This window comes from Oncorhynchus tshawytscha, linkage group LG08 (assembly GCF_018296145.1).
Source record: "Oncorhynchus tshawytscha isolate Ot180627B linkage group LG08, Otsh_v2.0, whole genome shotgun sequence".
NCBI lineage: Eukaryota > Metazoa > Chordata > Actinopteri > Salmoniformes > Salmonidae > Oncorhynchus > Oncorhynchus tshawytscha.
The window spans coordinates 47747914-47771229 of NC_056436.1; the positions used below are offsets into that span (position 1 = coordinate 47747914).

Here is a 23316-nt window from a genome sequence, read left to right on the forward strand (position 1 = left end):
ACATCAACCTAATCATGACACCCTGGGCCCACTCCAATTCGCATACCGCACCAACTGATCCATAGATGACTCAATCACACTTCCCTCTCCAACCTGAATAAGATGTACACTACTGGTCAAAAGTTTTAGAACCCCTACTCATTCAAGGGTTTTCCTTTATTTGTACTCATTTCTACATTGTATAATAATAGTGAAGACAGCAAAACTACAAAATAACACACACAAAATAATATAGTAACTGAAAAAGTGTTAAACAAATCAAATATTATATTTTAGATTCTTCAAAGTAGCCACCCTTTGCCTTGATGACAGCTTTGCACACTCTTGGCATTCTCTCAATCAGCTTCACCTGGAATGCTTTTCCAACAGTCTCCCTTCACTCTGCAGGCCAACTCATTCCATACCATCTCAATTGAGTTGAGGTCAGGTGATTGTGGAGGCCAGGTCATCTGATGCAGCACTCAATCACTCTCCTTCTTGGTCAAATAGCCCTTACACAGCCTGGTGGTGTTGGGTCGTTGTCCTGTTCATATTGCTGCAGAATGCTGTGGTAGCCATGGTGATTAAGTGTGCCTTGAATTCTAAATACATCACTGACAGTGTCACCAGCAAAGCACCCCCACACCATCACACCTGCTCCTCCATGCTTCAAGGTGAGAACCACACATACAGAGATTTTCCGTTCACCTACTCTGCGTTTCACAAATACACGGCGGTTGGAACCAAAAGTCTCCAATTTGGACTCATCAGACCAAAGGACAGATTTACACCAGTCCATTGCCCGTGTTTCTTAGCCCAAAGAAGTAACTTCTTATTGGTGTCATTTAGTAGTGGTTTCTTTGCAGCCTCCTCGGAACAGTTGATGTGTCCTTTACTTGAACTCTGTGAAGCATTTATTTGGGCTGAAATCTGAGGTGCAGTAACTCTGGGACTTCCTTTCCTGTAGCGGTCCTCATGAGAGCCAGTTTCATCATAGTGCTTGATGGTTTTTGCGACTGCACTTGAAGAAACTTTCAAAGAAATGTTCCGTATTGACTGACCTTCGTGTCTTGAAGTAATGATGGATTGTTGTTTCTCTTTTGCTTATTTGAGCTGTTCTTGCCATAATATGGACTTGTTCTTTTACCAAATAGGGCTATCTCCTGTATACCACCCCTACCTTATCATAACACAACTGATTGGCTCCAACGCATTAAGGAGGAAAGAAATTCCACAAATTAACTCTTAACAAGTGTCATGACTATCCTGTGAGGATCCGAATGTGTCGGGTCAGATTAGCAATGGATGACAGTAACCAGAACCTCACCCACAGAAGAGGGGAGGAGGGAGCTGCTGGGGGGGGTTACACCCTGTCATATATTAAAGGAATACTACATGATGTCATGTGTTCTTTCATAGTTTTGATGTCTTCACTATTTCTACAATGTAGAAAATAGTTTAAAAAAATGAAAAACCCTGGAATGAGTAGGTGTGTCCATACTTTTGACTTGTACTGTAAATAGCACTTATCTACGAACTGCGGTAGTCCAAGTGCTTTACTTAGTAGGGGGAAACTCACTGTTAAAGTGACCATCGGGTTCTTGGTTACATCCTTGACCAAGGCCCTTCTCCCCCCGATTGCTCAGTTTAGCTGGGCGGCCCGCTCTATGAAGAGTCTTGGTGGTTCCAAACTTCTTTCATTTAAGAATGATGGAGGCCACTGTCTTCTTGGGGACCTTCATGCTGCAGACATTTTTTTTTTCAGTGCTGCAGACAGATCTGTGCCTCGACACCTTCCTGTCTCGGAGCTTTACAGACAATTCCTTCGACCTCATGGCTTCTTTTTTTCTCTGACATGCACTGTCAACTGTGGGACCTTTTTATAGACAGATGTGTGCCTATCCAATCAATTGAATTTACCACAGGTGGACTCCAATCAAGTTGTAGATACATCTCAAGGATGATCAATGGAAACAGGAGGCGCCTGAGCTCAATTTCGAGTCTCATATCAAAGGGTCCGTATACTGATGTAAATAAGGTATTTCTGTTCATTATTTTTAATACATTTCCAAGAATTTCACTTTGTCATTATTGGGTATTGTGTGTAGATTGATGAGAAATGTTTTATTTAATCGATGTTAGAATATAGATTTTAGGAGCTCAATAACATTTTAGGAGCTCAAAATAACATTTGATTTTGATTGAGGGGGCAGGGCTTGCAGGCGTGTTCAATCAATTTTAGCTAACCTAATTTGAAATATTTCAATTCATATTCGAACTCAGGTCTGGTATACTGTGGTACAAAGTGGGAACGCCTAGTGTTTTCCAGCAATAGTAAAAGTACGGAGTAGCGTTTATCCTGAATTGCCCTCTATCCTCCCTGTGTTAACGCTGCCAGCCAAGAGTCAGAGCCGGACCTGCCTTGCTGTACAGCGGGGAGGGCAATGAATAATTGACTAGTAATTTCCCTTTCATCTCTCAGGTATAAACACAGTGCTTACTCTCTACAACCCCTATGATGCCGGGTAACTGGGAAGGCATGTCAATGCATAATGAGTGCAATGAGTCGAAATTGAACTTTCATTGCATGAATGCAAATTATTTGAAAATATTACAACAAGTTATATTCAGAATAATAGTTTCAGAGGCACTTTTAGCGTCCGTTTTTACATCAATGACTCATTATCATGCTCTGGCCATACAACAAATATAAAGATTGAATGTCCAACTCTGACCTACACCTAGTATATGTGTATAGCCGTACCAAGTACCAGTACCATTTCCGTACCAAGATGGCGTAGCAGTAAGTCGTCCTGTCTCGTCGTGTCCCTGTATATATCGTCTATTTTTCGTTTTTTACATATTTTTCTTCAAAAACATTTTGCTAAACCTAAGCTTCCAAATACTCTCCTGCAACCCGCCTCACCCAATGTAGCTATTTTTCCTAAAGTATTTATATTTACTTCGGAACCGGAACCCCTCAACTGAAGCTAGCCGGCTAACCACCAGCTATGCTAGCGGTCTTCAGCTAACCGGTCATCAGCTAAGCTAACCTTTAGCTCGGAAAGCTCTCGCCAGCTCGAACAACGCGACTCTAACCAGAGCATAACGGACCTATTTATTTTTTCATCCCGGACTCATCCCTGGATTCCCACCGCAAACGGAACATTTCAGCTGGATCTTCACAAGTAGCTATCTAGCTAAATCGCAACCCCGGATGATTACTCCTGGCTAGCGCTTCCACCCACTTAGCGTGAAGCTAGCCCGGCCAGCGCACCTGTACCACCACCGTAGCATACTCCTGGGCTACAATACCCGGGCCCACGACCGGTCTATCGATGTCACCGCATGAAGAGGAATAAACAGACTCACCCCATCGCGACGTCCCCTAAAGGCCAACTCTCTAGCCCTCGCTATCTCCCTGCTTGCTAAACACAGCCTGCTAACTGCTAGCTTGTCTAGCCCGGGCCTACGAACTGTTAGCTTGTTAGCACAGGCCTGCTAACTGCTAGCTTGTCTAGCCCGGGCCTACGAACTGTTAGCTTGTTAGCACAGGCCTGCTAACCGTCTGAATCGCCGCGTCCCAAACACTCACCGGACCCATATTTACTTTCTATCTCTTCTTGATTTTTAATCTGTTTATACCTTTCCGGAAACCTGCCTCACCCAATGTGATACGGAATCGCTATTATTTTTAATTTTTAGAACACACTCAAGAACCTCCAGAAGCTAACCAGCTAACTAGCTACAAGCTATTTAGTCATTGTTAACTTTTTTTTCAACCTGGATAACACTCGCCAGTCCAGCTTCCCTGCCCCATCCACCGCTGCCCCCTGGACACTGATCTCTTGGCTACATAGCTGATGCACTCTGGACTGTCCATTAATCACGGTACTCCATTCTGCTTGTTTATGTTTTATCTGTCGGCCCCGTTGCCTAGTCAACGCCATTTTACCTGCTGTTGTTGTGCTAGCTGATTAGCTGTTGTCTCACCTACTGTTTAAGCTAGCTTTCCCAATTCAACACCTGTGATTACTGTATGCCTCGCTGTATGTCTCTCTCAAATGTCAATATGCCTTGTATACTGTTGCTCAGGTTAGTTATCATTGTTCTAGTTCACAATGGAGCCCCTAGTTCTACTCTTCATACCCCTGATAACTCCTTTGTCCCACCTCCCACACATGCGGTGACCTCACCCATTACAACCAGCATGTCCAGAGACACAACCTCTCTCATCATCACCCAGTGCCTGGGCTTACCCCCGCTGTACCCGCACCCCACCATACCCCTGTCTGCGCACTATGCCCTGAATATATTCTACCATGCCCAGAAACCTGCTCCTCTTATTCTCTGTCCCCAACGCTCTAGGCGACCAGTTTTGATAGCCTTTAGCCGCACCCTCATACTACTCCTTCTCTGTTCCGCGGGTGATGTGGAGGTAAACCCAGGCCCTGCATGTCCCCAGGCACCCTCATTTGTTGACTTCTGTGATCGAAAAAGCCTTGGTTTCATGCATGTCAACATCAGAAGCCTCCTCCCTAAGTTTGTTTTACTCACTGCTCTAGCACACTCTGCTAACCCTGATGTCCTTGCTGTGTCTGAATCCTGGCTCGGGAAGGCCACCAAAAATTCAGAGATTTCCATACCCAACTATAACATCTTCCGTCAAGATAGAACTGCTAAAGGGGGAGGAGTTGCAGTCTACTGCAGAGATAGCCTGCAAAGTAATGTCATACTTTCCAGGTCCATACCCAAACAGTTCGAACTACTAATTTTGAAAATTTCTCTCTTCAGAAATAAGTCTCTCACTGTTGCCGCCTGCTACCGACCCCCCTCAGCTCCCAGCTGTGCCCTGGACACCATTTGTGAATTGATCGCCCCCCATCTAGCCTCAGAGTTTGTTCTGTTAGGTGACCTAAACTGGGATATGCTTAACACCCCGCCAGTCCTACAATCTAAGCTAGATGCCCTCAATCTCACACAAATCATCAAAGAACCCACCAGGTACAACCCTAACTCTGTAAACAAGGGCACCCTCATAGACGTCATCCTGACCAACTGGCCCTCCAAATACACCTCCGCTGTCTTCAACCAGGATCTCAGCGATCACTGCCTCATTGCCTGTATCCGCTACGGAGCCGCAGTCAAACGACCACCCCTCATCACTGTCAAACGCTCCCTAAAACACTTCTGTGAGCAGGCCTTTCTAATCGACCTGGCCCGGGTATCCTGGAAGGACATTGACCTCATCCCGTCAGTTGAGGATGCCTGGTCATTCTTTAAAAGTAACTTCCTTACCATTTTAGATAAGCATGCTCCGTTCAAAAATGCAGAACTAAGAACAGATACAGTCCTTGGTTCACCCCAGACCTGACTGCCCTCGACCAGCACAAAAACATCCTGTGGCGGACTGCAATAGCATCGAATAGTCCCCGGGATATGCAACTGTTCAGGGAAGTCCGGAACCAATACACGCAGTCAGTCAGGAAAGCTAAGGCCAGCTTCTTCAGGCAGAAGTTTGCATCCTGTAGCTCCAACTCCAAAAAGTTCTGGGACACTGTGAAGTCCATGGAGAACAAGAGCACCTCCTCCCAGCTGCCCACTGCACTGAGGCTAGGTAACACGGTCACCACCGATAAATCCATGATTATCGAAAACTTCAATAAGCATTTCTCAACGGCTGGCCATGCCTTCCGCCTGGCTACTCCAACCTCGGCCAACAGCTCTGCCCCCCTGGCAGCTCCTCGCCCAAGCCTCTCCAGGTTCTCCTTTACCCAAATCCAGATAGCAGATGTTCTGAAAGAGCTGCAAAACCTGGACCCGTACAAATCAGCTGGGCTTGACAATCTGGACCCCCTATTTCTGAAACTTTCCGCCGCCATTGTCGCAACCCCTATTACCAGCCTGTTCAACCTCTCTTTCATATCGTCTGAGATCCCCAAGGATTGGAAAGCTGCCGCAGTCATCCCCCTCTTCAAAGGGGGAGACACCCTGGACCCAAACTGTTACAGACCTATATCCATCCTGCCCTGCCTATCTAAGGTCTTCGAAAGCCAAGTCAACAAACAGGTCACTGACCATCTCGAATCCCACCGTACCTTCTCCGCTGTGCAATCTGGTTTCCGAGCCGGTTACGGGTGCACCTCAGCAACACTCAAGGTACTAAACGATATCATAACCGCCATCGATAAAAGACAGTACTGTGCAGCCGTCTTCATTGACCTTGCCAAGGCTTTCGACTCTGTCAATCACCATATTCTTATCGGCAGACTCAGTAGCCTCGGTTTTTCGGATGACTGCCTTGCCTGGTTCACCAATTACTTTGCAGACAGAGTTCAGTGTGTCAAATCGGAGGGCATGCTGTCCGGTCCTCTGGCAGTCTCTATGGGGGTGCCACAGGGTTCAATTCTCGGGCCGACTCTTTTCTCTGTATATATCAATGACGTTGCTCTTGCTGCGGGCGATTCCCTGATCCACCTCTACGCAGACGACACCATTCTATATACTTTCGGCCCGTCATTGGACACTGTGCTATCTAACCTCCAAACAAGCTTCAATGCCATACAACACTCCTTCCGTGGCCTCCAACTGCTCTTAAACGCTAGTAAAACCAAATGCATGCTTTTCAACCGATCGCTGCCTGCACCCGCATGCCCGACTAGCATCACCACCCTGGATGGTTCCGACCTTGAATATGTGGACATCTATAAGTACCTAGGTGTCTGGCTAGACTGCAAACTCTCCTTCCAGACTCATATCAAACATCTCCAATCGAAAATCAAATCAAGAGTCGGCTTTCTATTCCGCAACAAAGCCTCCTTCACTCACGCCGCCAAGCTTACCCTAGTAAAACTGACTATCCTTCCGATCCTCGACTTCGGCGATGTCATCTACAAAATGGCTTCCAACACTCTACTCAGCAAACTGGATGCAGTCTATCACAGTGCCATCCGTTTTGTCACTAAAGCACCTTATACCACCCACCACTGCGACCTGTATGCTCTGGTCGGCTGGCCCTCGTTACATATTCGTCGCCAGACCCACTGGCTCCAGGTCATCTACAAGTCCATGCTAGGTAAAGCTCCGCCTTATCTCAGTTCACTGGTCACGATGGCAACACCCACCCGTAGCACGCGCTCCAGCAGGTGTATCTCACTGATCATCCCTAAAGCCAACACCTCATTTGGCCGCCTTTCGTTCCAGTACTCTGCTGCCTGTGACTGGAACGAATTGCAAAAATCGCTGAAGTTGGAGACTTTTATCTCCCTCACCAACTTCAAACATCAGCTATCTGAGCAGCTAACCGATCGCTGCTGCTATACATAGTCTATTGGTAAATAGCCCACCCATTTTCACCTACCTCATCCCCATACTGTTTTTATTTATTTACTTGCTCTTTTGCACACCAATATCTCTACCTGTACATGACCATCTGATCATTTATCATTCCAGTGTTAATCTGCAAAATTGTAATTATTCGCCTACCTCCTCATGCCTTTTGCACACATTGTATATAGACTCCCCCCTTTGTTTTCTACTGTGTTATTGACTTGTTAATTGTTTATTCCATGTGTAACTCTGTGTTGTCTGCTCACACTGCTATGCTTTATCTTGGCCAGGTCGCAGTTGCAAATGAGAACTTGTTCTCAACTGGCCTACCTGGTTAAATAAAGGTGAAATAAAAAAAAATAAAAAAAATAGCGATGTCAAACCTACATAAGGGGCATTGATTGACAGAATCCAGCTTCATAAGTTAACGCCCAATGTAAACATTCATCTGTCCACTTCTACTGAAACAATGGTCACACACCTGGGACGATCCGAATGGTGCTCTCTCTGCTGCAGAATCAAAACAATTCAGCAAGATTTGTCATGGTTTTGAGTGAACCAAAGTGTCATCCTTGAAAAAATGGAAGCCCTTTCATTGCCAGCCACAGGAAATCATCCGACATGGCATTGTGAACCTGGATTAACAGAGCATTGAAATCAGTTTCAGGCCCACAGGAGTGTAGTTAAAACGGGCCCACTGACTCATGGGAGAGTGATGTCCAGTATCCAGCTAGCATCCAGCGCAGCACCAGTTATTTAATTATAGACATGGCAAGCGGATGTTCACTCTGATGCATCCAGTGCTACCAAGAGATGGATGAAAATAAACAGGACAAAGTAATGTTCCAAACCGGGTGTGTTTCCAAGGGGAATGAAATCTGGGAGGGTTGTATACACACAACACAACATAATGACAGTGAAAACATGTTTTTAGACATTTTAGCAAATGTAATGAAGATTAAATACAGAAATCTCATTTACATAAGTATTCACACACTTGAATCAATACAAGTTAGAATCAGCTTTGGCAGAGATTACAGCTGTGTGTCTTTCTGGGTAAGTCTCTAGGAACTTTGCATACTTGTGGTGTACTGTACAATATTGTTTTTTCCAAGTCTTGTCATAGATTTTCAAGCAGAAAAGTCAAAACTGTAACCAAGCCACTCAGGAACATTCAATGTTGTCTCAACACTACCATTCAAAAGTTTGGGGTCACTAAGTTTGGGGTCATCCTTGTTTTTGAAAGAAAAGCTCATTTTTTGTCCATTAAAATAACATCAAATTGATCAGAAATACAGTGTAAACATTGTTAATGTTGTAAATGACTACTGTAGCTGGAAACAGCAGATTTTTTTATGGAATATCTACAGAGGCCCTGGGGTGGCAGGGTAGCCTAGTGGTTAGAGCATTGGACCAGCATCCGGAAGGCTGCAAGTTCAAACACCCAAGCTGACAAGGTACAAATCTGTCGTTCTGCCCCTGAACAGGCAGTTAACCCACTGTTCCTAGGCCATCATTGAAAATAAGAATTTGTTCTTAACTGACTTGCCCAGTTAAATAAAGGTTAAAAAAAAAATAATAATCAGCAACCATCACTCCTGTGTTCCAATGGCACATTGTGTTTCCAAGTTTATAATTTTAAAGGGCTAATTGATCATTAGAAAACCATTTTGTAATTATGTTAGCACAGCTGAAAATTGTGTGCTGATTAAAGAAGCAATAAAACTGGCCTTTATTGCTTCTTTAATCAGACTAGTTGAGTATCTGGAGCATCAGCATTTGTGTGTTCGATTACAGGCTCAAAATGGCCAAAAACAAAGAACTTTCTTCTGAAACTAGTCAGTCTGTTCTTGTTCTGAGAAATGATGGCTATTCCATGTGAGAAATTGCCAAGAAACTGAAGATCTGGTACAACGCTGTGTAGTACTCCCTTCACAGAACAGCGCAAACTAACTCTAACCGGAATAGAAAGAGGAGTGGGAGGCCCTGGTGCACAATTGAGCAAGTGGACAAGTACATGAGAGTGTCTAGTTTGAGAAACAGACGCCTCCCAAGTCCTCAACTAGCAGCTTCCTTAAATAGTACCCGCAAAACACCCGCATCAACATCAACAGTGAAGAGGCGACTCCGGGATGCTGGTCTTCTATCATCCTTGCTGATGACCAGCATACCCATAACATGATGCAGCCACCACCATGCTTGAAAATATGAAGTGGTACTCAGTGATGTGTTATGTTGGATTTGCCCCAAACATGATGCTTTGTATTCAGGATGTAAAGTTAATTTATTTTACACATTTTCTGCAGTTTTACTTTAGTGCCTTATTGCAAACAGGATGCATGTTTTGGAATAGTTTTATTCTGTATAGGCTTCCTTTTCATTCTGTCAAGTAGGTTAGTATTGTGGAGTAACTTAAATGTTGTTGATCCCATCCTCAGTTTTCTCCTTTGATAGCCATTAAACACTGTAACTGTTTTGAAGTCCCCATTGGCCTCATGGTGAAATTCCTGAGTGGTTTTATTCCTCTCCGGCAACTGAGTTAAGGACACCTGTACCTTATTAACTTCATCATGTTTAAAGGTATATTAAATGTCTGCTATTTTTTAGATTTTTCCCCATCTACCAATACGTGCCCTTCTTTGCAAGGCATTGGAAAACCTCCTTGGTCTTTGTGGTTGAATCTGTGTTTGAAATTCACTGCTCACCTGAGGGACCTTACAATTACCTGTATGTGTGGGGTACACAGATGCGGTAGTAATAACAAAATCATGTTAAACACACTTGCACACAGTGAACCCATGCAAATAATATGACTTCTTAAGCAGATTTCGACTACTGAACTTAATTAGGCTTGCCATAAGAGGTTGAATACATATTGAATTAAGACATTTCAGATTTTCATTTTTATTTCATTTCTAAAAACATAATTCAACGTTGACATTATGGGGTATTGTGTGTAGGCCAGTGACACAAAATCTTACTGTTATCAATTTTAAATTCAGGCTGTAAACCCACAACATTTTGAAAAAGTCAAGGGGTGTGAATACTTTCTAAATGCACGGCTTCCTGCTCAACAAGATGTTAACAGTGTACTCTTTGTGTAATGTATACCACATATACAATGCCTTGAAAAAGTTTTCAGACCCCTTGGATTCCTTTGACAGTTTGTGGGATTAAAATTGATTTAATTGTAATTTTTAGGTCAACAATCTACACAAATACTCATGTCAAAGTGGAAGAAAAATATGTATATTTTAATTGAGATTTAAAAAAAATGTATAACTAAAATAGTCGTTCCATAAGTATTCAGACCCTTTGTTTAGGCAAGCCTATATTAGCTCAGAATTAATTTGGCTTAACAAATCTCATAAGAAGTTACATGGACTGAATGATTAACCCACCCTCTGTCTCCCATACATACATCTATATGGCACAGGAGGTTGGTGGCACCTTAATTGGGGAGGATGGGCTCATGGTAGAGCTGGATCGGAATAAGTGTAATGGAATTAAATGCATCAAACATGGTTTCCATGTGTTTGACTCCATTCGCTCCGTTCCAGCCATTATTATGAGCCGTTCTCCCCTCAGCAGCCTCCACTCCTGTACGGTCCTTCAGGTAAAGTATTGAATTTCATGCACAGATTAAACTACAAAGACCAGGGAGCTTTTTGGAAGCCTCAAAAAGAGGTGCAGCTACAGGTAGATCCAAAAAATCCAACATTGAATATCTTGCCAAGTTGCCAAGTTACAGTTGTGAATTATCTGCTTCAAAATACATGGCAAGGCTTGAAAATTGCTGTCTAGCCATGATCGCCAACATCTTGACAGAGCTTTAAGAATTTTGAAAAGAATAATGGGCAAATATTGGACAATCCAGGTATGCAAAGCTCTTATATACTTACCCTCGAAGACTCACAGTTGAAATCCATGCCAAAGATGTTTCTAACATGTATTGACTCAGGAAGCTGAAAACTTATGCAATGGCTATTTTAGTTCTTGATTTGTTATTTATCTTTAAATGTAATGTTTCTTTTACTTTGACATTAGAGTATTTTGTGTAGATTGTGGACAAAAAAATTCAAAACACATTTTAATCCCACTTATTTGTAAAACAATAAAATGTAAAGAAATCCAAGGGTCTGACTAATTTTGCATGATTCTGATATGATTCTGCATGCGTATCATGTAGTCTATTGAATCAAATTGGAGTTAAAGATACAGTAGCTCCTTTCTATAGTTTGTTCAAGCCTGGAAACCAAAGGGCAGAGCATTCTCACACCAGTATTTCACTCCGACCACAGAGTGCTGCAGCACATCTTAGAATGTCAAAATCTGTGATTCAGCGGTTAAACTTATCAACTTGTTTTTGATTTAAACTTTCCATTGAAATAACTTGGTGTGATATGAGTACAGTTGAGACAGATGGTGAAATAAAATGACCTAGTTCAGTGCTTTGGGACAGCTGCGGCCCAAAACCCCATTATAGTACTGTAGATATTTACAGGTAATGTCTTTACTTGTGAATGGGAGATTATGTATTTTAGAGAAACACACAACCATTGAATGGCCACTAAAGAAATGTTGTGTTCCTATTTGAAAGTCTCTGAATTTCAGAGCGTCTAGTCCACTCTTTCTTTCATTTCCAATTCATATTTCATGTTAAATTGTACATTGTTTGATCACAGGCTAAATCAAAGTTTTAAAACTGCAGGATTAATCACTAATCCCAAAAAGTTATAGCTTGATATAGTTACAATTATTGACTCGGGGTTAATATTTATCTAACCAGGAAATTATATTAATTTGTAAAAATGTCTAACATTTTCTTTTCACTTCGAATTTATTCTAGATTATTTGTGTTGAACAGTCACAAAAAAATCCCAATTAAATCCATTTTAATTCCAGGTTGTAACACAAACATTTGGACGAAGTGAATGCTGCATATTAATCTTACCAGGGAATTTCAGTTTTTCATTTTGAATTCATTTGTAGCATGTTAAAGAATTTAGTCTTCACTTTGACACAATGGGATTTTTGTGTAGAACAATGATAAAGGTTGTAACACAACAACATGTGGAAAGTCCGTGCAAGAGTGCTAATTAACACTGGCTCTCTATTTATTGGTTCTGTATACAGTACACACACTTAGACTACTAAACTAAATATACTAGGCAAATGCAAATGTACACTTAATCTGCATACGTACTGAAGAGTAAATAATTGAACAGCATACAGTATAACCATACTAGACTACTGACCCATTCCATGCCCCAGTGTGTGATTAGCAGCCTGGCTGAACTCTGGACAGACAGAGGTGTCTTCAAAGAAGCCTGGAGGTTAAGTGGACAACTGGACACCGGGTCATTAATCTTCCACGGTCAGGACTTTGAGTGACAGGAGTGCCTGTGCTCCATTCATTCCAAACCGTCTGTCCCATCCCGGCAGTCTTGGAAATCCTACTTGGAGCAGGCCCATATGGCTGCTCACACAGTGTATGCTAGTTGTTTAGAAGTTAGCCAAAATCCTGGTTTCAACTAAGCTTTATTTAAAATTCAAATAGAAGAAATGTTTCTCTATTGTAGCGCCAGGGAAGTAAACCTGGGTTGCTGGCATGAAAGGTTAACCCAATTGATGGGAATTGTAACGTGGTTTATTTAGTGAGGATCACTACACTGCCCCCTCTGAATGGTAAGGCAGGTCTCCATGTGTAGACCTATCACAGACCCAGCGGTGCATTCTCAAAGGCCTCATGACCACCATCCCACTTCTGACACCAATGTAGTAAACGGAGGGATAGGGAAGTGAACCTGGGTTTTTGGCATGAAAGGCAGATACTCTACGCATTGCACCAATAGTGTTAACCCATATGGTGGAAATTGTCATGTGGCTCATATAGCGAAGATCGCATAGTAATTACCCTCTAAAAAGTGGTACTTGGATCACATCTACAGTGCTGCTCATTGCTCACACAGTGAATGGTAGTTACTTTCGATTGAAAAAAGTTTTTTTTTAAATAATTCAGGGCAGAACATTATATTCCTTTTATCATTATAAACATAGTTACTGAAGATACAATGGCAAATACACTTGGTCTATCCTTTTTTTTCAAACTCTGATTGGTAAACACTCAATAACCAATAATTAGCAATACCCATGCATCTTCAGGAAGATTGTGTACACAGTCTAATCTTCCTCGTGCTTACACACCACCACACAGATGTAATTGTTGGAAAAGCTCACTGCTTTACATTTCTGGTCTATGTAGGCCTGCTACTTAAACACAATGTGTATTTAATTGAAATTAAGACCAAGTACACATCCTTAAAGATGTCCTCCAGTGATATTTTTATTAGATTTTTTACTCGACCACCTATTGAAATGTGCCTTTTTAAGTAAATCGGGTGTCAAATGAGGTGAAAAGGAGACTGGAGTGCCACTTTAAAGAAACTTGAAACTGGGAGAGATCTGTCTATGTGATCAGTCTATGCTAGCTGTTGGCCAAAATCCCTGACAACACCAACTTTGGCTTACAGTATGAGCAATTAAATATGATAAAGAGCTTAGTGTACACACACTCTTTCTAAACAATGGGAGTCTGATCTGTCACCCACCCCAGAGTGTCTGCCTATCTGCTAGTGATGGTGTCGTCCCCTCCCACACAGGCTAACAGCTGGGACAGCAACAGTTAGGGCGGAAGAGGCAGCGTTGGTAGCTTCCTGCCCAAGTCCTGCCCCTGGATTCAGGCGAGAGAATTGGACCGTCAGCCCTGGGAAATGTTCAATAAGTCAGTCTTCTTTAATCATTCTTCTTATTGGATAGGATCAGATGGTTCCCTCCTTGTGTCACTCTATTTCAAAACATTTCCACCCACTGAACAAGACCCTGGTGTACAAACAGAGCAAGCTTATCACACCAAGAACATCCAGATGGTGCCCTGTGCATACCGCCCCCCAACACACACACACACACACACACACACACACACACACACACACACACACACACACACACACAAAAAAAAAAAACAAAACAATAATAATGCTGGTGAACACAAGGGCAGTCATTCTAGAAACAGCAGTGGGCCTACTTTGGCTCTTGCACAGTTCTTCAAAAGGGGACCACCACACATTTTGTGAATAGAACACATAGTGCCGACTTGAGTCTATATTTGCCTGTGTTGTATTTTGATTGACGAACTTACAACATGTCTGTCCTCCAGGACATCAACAGTACCCGGTGTCACAGGAAGGCCAAGAAGATCATCAAGGCCACCCGAGTCACAGCAGCTACCATCTAGAAGGCGGAGACAGTACAGCTGCGTCAAAGCTGGGACAGAGACTGATAGAATCTGTTTATCTCCAGGCCACCAGACTGTTAATATGGCGGCAAACAATTGGCCCAGTGCCGTCATTGTAAAAAATAATTTGTTCTTAACTGACTTGCCTAGTTAAATAAAGGTTAAATAATTCATTTAAAAATGTTTTTAAACAGTCATCACTAGCAAGTCTCTCTGCCCAGTACCATGCACTGAAACTTAGACATTGTCACTAGCCGACTACCATCTGGTACCCTACCCTGCACCTTCGAGACTGCTGCCCTATGTACAGTTGAAGTCGGAAGTTTACATACACCTTAGCCAAATACATTTAAACTCAGTTTTTCCACAATTCCTGACATTTAATCCTAGTAAAAATTCCCTGCCTTAGGTCAGTTAGGATCACCACTTTATTTTAAGATTGTGAAATGTCAGAATAATAGTAGAGAGAACGATTTATTTAAGTTTTAAAAAATGTCATCACATTCCCAGTGGGTCAGAAGTTTACATACACTCAATTATTATTCGGTAGCATTGCCTTCAAATTGTTTAATTTGGGTCAAACGTTTCGGGTAGCCTTCCACAAGCCTCCCACAATAAGTTGGGTGAATTTTGGCCCATTCTTCCTGACAGAGCTGGTGTAACTGAGTCAGGCTTGTAGGCCTCATTGCTCACACACGCTTTTTCAGTTCTGCCCACAAATGTTCTATGGGATTGAGGTCAGGGCTTTGTGATGGCCACTCCAATATCTTGACTTTGTTGTCCTAAAACCATTTTGCCACAACTTTTGAAGAATTCTTGGGGTCATTGTCCATTTGGAAGACCCATTTGCGAACAAGCTTTAACTTCCTGACTGATGTCTTGAGATGTTGCATCAATATATCCACATAATTTTCCATTCCTCATGATGCCATCTATTTTGTGAAGTGCACCAGTCCCTCCTGCAGCAAAGCACCCCCACAACATGATGCTGCCACTCCCGTGCTTCACAGTTGGGATGCTGTTCTTCGGCTTGCAAGCCTCCCATATGGCCAAACAGCTCTATTTTTGTTTCATCAGACCAGAGGACAATTCTCCAAAAAGTATGATCTTTGTCCCCATGTGCAGTTGCAAACCGTAGTCTGTCTTTTTATGGCGGTTTTGGAGCAGTGGCATCTTCCTTGCTGAGCGGCCTTTCAGGTTATGTCGATATAGGACTTACTTTGGATATAGATACATTTGAACCTGTTTCCTCCAGCATCTTCACAAGGTCTTTTGCTGTTGTTCTGGTATTGATTTGCACTTTTCGCACCAAAGTATGTTAATCTCTAGGAGACAGAATGCATCTCCTTCTTGAGCGGTATGACGGCTGCGTGGTCCCTCTGTGTTTATAATTGAGACCATTGTTTGTACAGATGAACTTGGTACCTTCAGGCATTTGGAAATTGCTCCCACAAGGAACCAGACTTCTGGAGGTCTACAATCTTTTTTCTGAGGTCTTTTCCCATGATGTCAAGCAAAGAGGCACTGAGTTTGAAGGTATGTCTTGAAATACATCCACAGGTACACCGCCAATTGACTCAAATGATGTCAATTATCCTGTCAGAAGCTTCTAAAGCCATGACATAATTTTCTGGAATTTTCCATGCTGTTTTAAGGCACAGTCAACTTAGTGTATGTAAACTTCTGACCCACTGGAATTGTGATACAGTGAATTACAAGTGAAATAATCTGTCTGTAAACAACTGTTAACAGAAATGACATGTGTCATGCACAAAGTAGATGTCCTAACCGACTTGCCAAAACTATAGTTTGTTAACAAGAAATTTGTGGAGTGGTTGAAAAATGAGTTTTAATGACTCCAACCTAAGTTTATTTAAACTTACGGCATCAACTGTACATAGACATTCAACACTGGTCACTTTCATAATGTTTACATAATGTTTTACCACTGTGTCTGTACTGTATTCTAGTCATGGCTCATCCTACTGTACACACCTTTTCTATTCATATTCTGCCCACAATGTCTGTACAGTACACACCATTCACATACATATTTATATTCTGGACATTGCTCATTCTGATATCTCTTAATTTCTTGTTCGTTTTTTTGTCTTCTTTTGAATTTTGTGTATTGCTGTGTTGTTGGAGCTTATTATTATTATTATTATTTTTTCACTAGGCACGCCAGTTAAGAACAAATTCTTAGTTACAATGACGGCCTACCCCCGACAAAACTGGACGACCCTGGGCCAATTGTGTACCGCCCTATGGGACTCCCAATCACAGCCGGATGTGATGCAGCCTGGATTTCAACCACTGAGATGCAGTGCCTTAGACCGCTACACCACTCGGGAGCCCCAGTGATAGAACATAAGCATTTCGCTGCAGCTCTGAAATGCAAAACTTTGTACACAACAAGTTGATTTGTGCCCCTATTTAAATGTACATGCATTTCCAATACATTTGAACTCATCTCAAAGTAACGGCCACACAACCATTCAATTTGCTTCCATCATGTGTGTACTCTGTTGTAAATCAATGACTGAATGATTCAGAATGGCACATCAATAGATGTCTGTGGGAAAATGGCACCTGCAGTCTGTGGCCTGTGGGGGACAGTTTTCTGCTCCAGTAACTGTATTCCTGTAAGGCAGACAATGCATGATGATGGCGATACTTTAAAATTTCCTGTCATGGGACAAAATAAGTCTGACTGTCATCAGACTTTTAAATATTAAATATCTCATGTGATTATGTATTCAAACATGCAAATCCAGCTATAGTTGTGATCCCAAATTAGGTTACACATTTTTGAGTTAGTGGAGTAGAGTTTGATTTCTATTGGATCAGTCTAAAATATTATTTCATAGTTTTCCTCCATTTGTAGTTTAGCTATATCAAATATAAGCAACCTATTGTGTTCGGTTCGCGGTTTCGCGCTATCCGTCTCTCACAAACATGCCACGATGAACAGAAACGTACACGCTCGCTTGCTGGATTTCCTTATGTCCGCTGCGAGCCTTGTATGATTTAAACCCTATCCAGTCGCTGTGAAATCAGTCTGACCTCTCAATTTCAACAATAGTCTCCTCCTCGTTGACGCCAGCAACCGCGACCCCTCGAGTGATCGCTGATGTGACCAATGGCTGACGGAATCCTTGCTTCCTCACATGGCCCGTGGGCGAATCGGAATGTTCGGTGAGCAGAACTACAGTGGGCCTGGCTCTCACGTTTGGTTGAAATGGTAAGCTTGGGATGATATTTTGTGAGTTGTCTTTGACAGATTTATTTAATTGTTACATTGTTTACATATTTTAAGCGACTGCAGCAAGTCAATTAAGTTTATTGGTGCTATTCAGGTCAAATAAAATGTATTTGCTCCCCGTTTTGTAAGGCATTTCTAAAGTAAGCGCTTAGGCAGCAACGGTGGTTTTCCTATCCTATAAAATGTTTGATATTTCAAATACATTTCATTAATATTTTGGATTTGTTGGCAGTAATGTTGCATGTTTACAATGTGTCTTGACAGTGTAAACTCTTCATATAATCATGGTAACACTGCTACATTTGTATTAGGTTGTTACATTGTTAATATCCATGCTACATAGTCAGCTACTAAGTTTGTTTTGTGTAACAGTAATGCATTTATTTAACTGTGTTCCACGCAAGTAAATGGCAACATCTTGTTTCTTCTTAAAACAAACCGTTGACTGGCTGTTTTTAACACATTGCTGTACGGTATTACGATGTACGCTATTCACAGCAAAGGTACCTGCATAATAAGTAGGTTATTCCTGAAAGCAGGTGTCAACATGGAGCGGTACAGTGATTTTAGATAAACATTTGTGCACCACAAGTGAGAACGATTGCCATTGACATTCTAAAATATAATTTGTTCTTTTTTGCGCCAGATTTCTCTGCGGTTTGGACTGAGACCGTTGCTACTGTGATAAAGGGACATCTGGATGGATACAGGGCTACCCTGCCACACCTTTCTTCGTCAAGCAAAAGTGTTTTACTTCTCAGCTGGATACAATTATAAGAACAAACGGACCGTACTTTAGAATACTTTTACCAACATTTTTATTTGAAGCCAACTTTAATGGCATGGGTTTTGAGGAAACCTAACTCTGGTATTTTTGAAAGTGTTCACAAGAGTGGTGGAGTTTACTTTTGAGGAGTCTTCTGAAGTCTGTACAGGAACTAAATCTCAAAATGGATCAAGCAAGTGGTGGAGAGGATCCTAATAAACCTAATAAAAAGAAAGAAAAAGAGGATGAAAGTAAAAACAAAAAACTGGTAGGTATTTTCTGAGTTTTCTGAGCCAACTTCCTTTGAAAAGTTAATCTGAACTGTGTCCTGTTATTTGACATTCAAGGGTTAACTGATATACAGACTTCCCATTGCAATATAATGTCATTTTGACCAAGTTACGTAAATTGTTACATAGTTTTCGCATGCAAGTTATGAGTGAATCAGTTTTACAAATAAGTTTGGGTGTTGAAAGCCATGCAAAGGAATTTATGCGCATGCCCCATTTACTGTTTTGCATTAGACATTTTTAATCAGTCACCTCAATTGTATGCCCGTGTGTTAAAGTCAATCCATCACAACAGTTTATGAACCAACCCCACTGCTCACGCTAGTAACCCTGGGGAGTTGACTACATCACATGTCATGCACTGCGTCCTTGTGGCGCAAGACACGCTTAAAAATATCTATTGATGGGCTGTCAGCCCCAAATGGGATTCGTATTACTATTTAATGTAATAGTCATATTTTAGCCTAGATGGCTGCTCGTATTTCACTTAAGTTACTTTTGAAAACCCTATGCTTTTTGATCGAAGTCTTTCCTACAAGTACCAGATGAGGCCTTCGATATGGTCTCCATTACAGTTGATAGTTTGAACATCAAAGCATTCATGTTGCAGAGATGGTTTAAGTGGAAAGGTCAGCAACTTGCTGACCATGAGGGCAGAACAAGTCCTTGTGGTTTGCAGAGCAGTCTTTTGTGCTGTGCATGAGTGTCAGCATTATAGATAAAACCTGAACCAAACTAAACGGTATTATCAGCACTATGACATGAACAACCACCAAGCAACAGTTCATAGGCTAGGCAGCTAAGTTACTTGTTGATAATAACTGATAGCTTGTATCTAACAGACTTTATTTCATTCTTCAATTCAGCTGTGGAGTCTCCCTATCGGCCTAGTCTGATACAGTATCTAGCGTTGTTTAGTTACCCCCACACTGGTTGATATACACTCAGTGTCCAGTTTATTAGGTACACCCATTTAGTACTGGGTTGGACACCCCTTTGCCTCCAGAACAGCCTGAATTCTTTGGGGCATGGAAACATTGCTCAATTGGTATCAAGGGACCTAACGTGTGCCAGGAAAACATTCCCCACACCATTACAGGAACCAGGATTCATCGGACCAGGCAATGTTTTTCCACTCCTCAATTTCCCAGTGTTGTTGATCGGGGGCCCACTGGAGCTGCTTCTTTTTTGTTTTTAGCTGATAGGAGTGGGACCCGGTGTGGTCGTCTGTGCATTCCGAGATGCCGTTCTGCACACCACTGTTGTACTGCGCCGTAATTTACCTGTTTGCCATTCTCCTTCGACCTCTCATCAACTAACTGTTTTTGGCCACAGGGCTGACTGGATGTTTTTTGTTTGTCGCACCATTCTCTGTAAATCCTAGACACTGTTGTGTGTGAAAAGCCCAGGATGCCGTCCGTTTCTGAGATACTGGAACCGGCTCGCACTCGTTTTGCCCATTGTAACATTCAATTGAACAGTAACTGAATGTCTCGATGCCTGTCTGTCCTGCTTTATTTTGCAAGCCATGGTCACTTGACTCACTGTCTGTAGGAGTGAACCATTTTCGTGAACCTGATGGTGTACCTAATAAATTGTCCACTAAGTGTAGTCTGGTACAGTGTCTAGGGTTGTTTAGTTACCCACACACTGGTTGATATAGGAGGTTGTGATCATAGTGTCTCTAGGGTCTATTACTGCCCAGAGCACATCATCTCTTTTTTTAATTTTTAATTTTACCCCTTTTTTGCCCCAATTTCGTAGTGTCCAATTGTGGTGGTAGCTACTATCTTGTCTCATCGCTACAACTCCCGTACAGGCTCGGGAGAGACGAAGGTTGAAAGTCATGCGTCCTCCGATACACAACCCACACTGCGCACATCCAACCCGGAATCCAGCCGCACCAATGTGTCGGAGGAAACACCGTGCACCTGGCAACCTCGCACTGCGCCCGGCCTGCCACAGGAGTCGCTGGTGTGCGATGAGAAAAGGACATCCCTACCGACCAAGCCCTCCCTAACCCGGACAACGCTAGGCCAATTGTGCGTCGCCCAACGGCCCTCCCGGTCGCGGCCGGTTACGACAGAGCCTGGGCGCGAACCCAGGGTCTCTGATGGCACAGCTGGCACTGCAGTACAGCGCACTTAACCACTGCGCCGCCCGGGAGGCCCAGCACCTCATCTCTTGCTTGAAATTTAAGTGGGGTATACATCATTATTCGTATTTCACAAACTACTTTGACTGAATTAACTTCAACAAAATTTTCCCCAAAATAAACCATGTTCAGTAATAATTAGTCACCAGTGTATGTAGGACAATCTCAGGATTTTTTTAAGGTGGACTCTTCCCATGTCTTAATTACAACACTGAAGGGATGTGGTCTCTCTTCAGTGTGGTCATCATAATGACCGCTCCACTCACCCTGTGGGAAACTAAAACTGGTTGGAAAGATGGGCTGTAAAAGAAGCAGGTTACAAACAGCGGCAGAAGCGCAAGGGGAGGGAAAGTGGAAATTCTACATGGGAACACAGCTGCATATTTGCCTCTGCCGCTTGAATCGAAAAAAGTTAAACTTTTGCCACTTGCCGCCACAGGGCTTTCTGTGCCACCAGAGTTGTCAATCAACTGCGGTACAGTGGACTGTTCTTGCCCTGCTGTTTGTAAGCTCCTTGAGGAAAAGTCAAAGAAGGCAAAGTTGCCTCCTCTGCTCAAACAGGATGTAGGCATACAGTTGAGCTGATCACATGTCTTGACACTGCTACATTTCCTGTCACTGACTTACTATAGTGTAACCTGGGAAGGGTTCCTGTACAAGGCCAGCATGTTAAGTAGTTAAGTCTAGTATGACAGCGAGTTCATTCAGTTAATCTGTGGATCAAGAGAGATGATGAGTTATCCAGGACAATGCACTAACCTTGGCCACCACTAAGGTAAAGAAGATTATCCGTTTAGCCTAAAATGAAAGAGCAGGATGGCTATCTGGCCGACTTTATGACTTTGTTTACCAAATATGTCCTTCCAATTTTTACTCAACTATGTCCTGACTGCGATGGGCAGGACTCTTCTGTCTTGAGCAGTAGGGCTGTTGTGACTGGAAGAATCTGCCCATTGGTGAGCTGCTCCATTCGGCTTATGCAATTGCAAACCTCTCGTTGCCTCAAGTTAAGACTAGACCAGAGGAGCAGCCACACAGAGCTCTGTGTATAATAAATAAATAGCTAGTTACATAACGGGATATTATTTTTTATGATATTATTGTATTGCATCGCTTTGACAATATTGCAATATTCTTTTTGCGCTAGTTGGCTGTACCTGTACCAAAACTCCCATATTTTTTTTCTTCATAGCGAGTTTTCCATCTTTAAAAAAAATAGGGTGCCAATTTGTTTTCAGCACTTTTTTTGTTTTCTCATGGCTCTCTCTTGTCCCTCTGCTGGTGAGCAATATGTTCGAATCATCGAATCGCAATAAAATCACAGTATCAAATCGCAATACAAATCGTATTTGCACCTAAGTATTGTGATATTGTATCGCGAGGTCTCTAGCAATTCCCAGCCCAAGAATGACTGTGACGAGAAGTACTAACAAAACAAATAAATAATTCCTCTAGCTCTTGGGTTGCAGGCAGTGGGGAGGGGTTGGAATGGGGTGCAATGCTGGAGACACAAAACTTGTAATCTCTGGTATGTGTTCCAGCAGGGTTAACTAATGTAAATAGAATGGCTGTGATTTCTAGCCAGCAGAAAACCCCTGTGTTTTGTAGACTGTAATGACATAGTAGGACTAGAACCCCCATGGTCTCCCAAGAGGGTGCAGTTCATGTGGTATTTAAATGTTGTGGAAATGTAGAGCGTTACAACAACACATGTAACTCTTAAATGTCCTCCAGTCGCCCAGCCACTGCCTTCCATTCGTTGACACCACAGTCCGGTTTTAGTGTTCTTAGGTGCTGCCTCACTACTGCCTTGCTGAATGCTGATGTCATCCCAGGACTCTCTCATTCGGTGAGCTCACTGCGCGCTACACAATCCTTAAGAGGTCTCAGGCATGTTCACTAGTGTTGCCTAATCCTCAACAGTGCAGCCAAGGCAAAGAGTTGCAGGCCCGTGCTCTGGCTCTTGCTAACCCAGATGGCCTGAGAGTGGAGGGAGGAAGTCATCATTCATCCCTGGGTGGAGCCTTGATCTGACTTAGTTTTTCCCTCCTTTTTTTCTCCCCTCTTTGCACATGCATGCCTAGATGTACGCAGGCTTATATACACGCCAAAATATTTCCCAACACTTTCCCTGACTTTGCCACCCTTGATTTCTTCCAGAGAAAGAGATTCAGAGATTGTCTGTGATCAGTGGGAATGTGTGTGGATCGAGGCCAGAATTTAGGGATAGTGATG

At 42.6% G+C, this 23316-nt stretch overlaps 1 protein-coding gene across 1 annotated transcript in view; it reads left to right on the forward strand.

Annotated features, from left to right (window-relative positions):
• The first annotated feature begins 17732 nt into the window (after window positions 1-17732).
• The window catches only part of LOC112256388 (protein diaphanous homolog 2), a 629309-nt gene continuing 623725 nt past the window's right edge, over window positions 17733-23316 (forward strand). Inside the window, 2 exon segments of the mRNA XM_024429614.2 lie at window positions 17733-17849; window positions 18517-18904. Coding sequence (XP_024285382.2) covers window positions 18821-18904 — 84 coding nt within the window. The 5' untranslated portion in view covers window positions 17733-17849; window positions 18517-18820.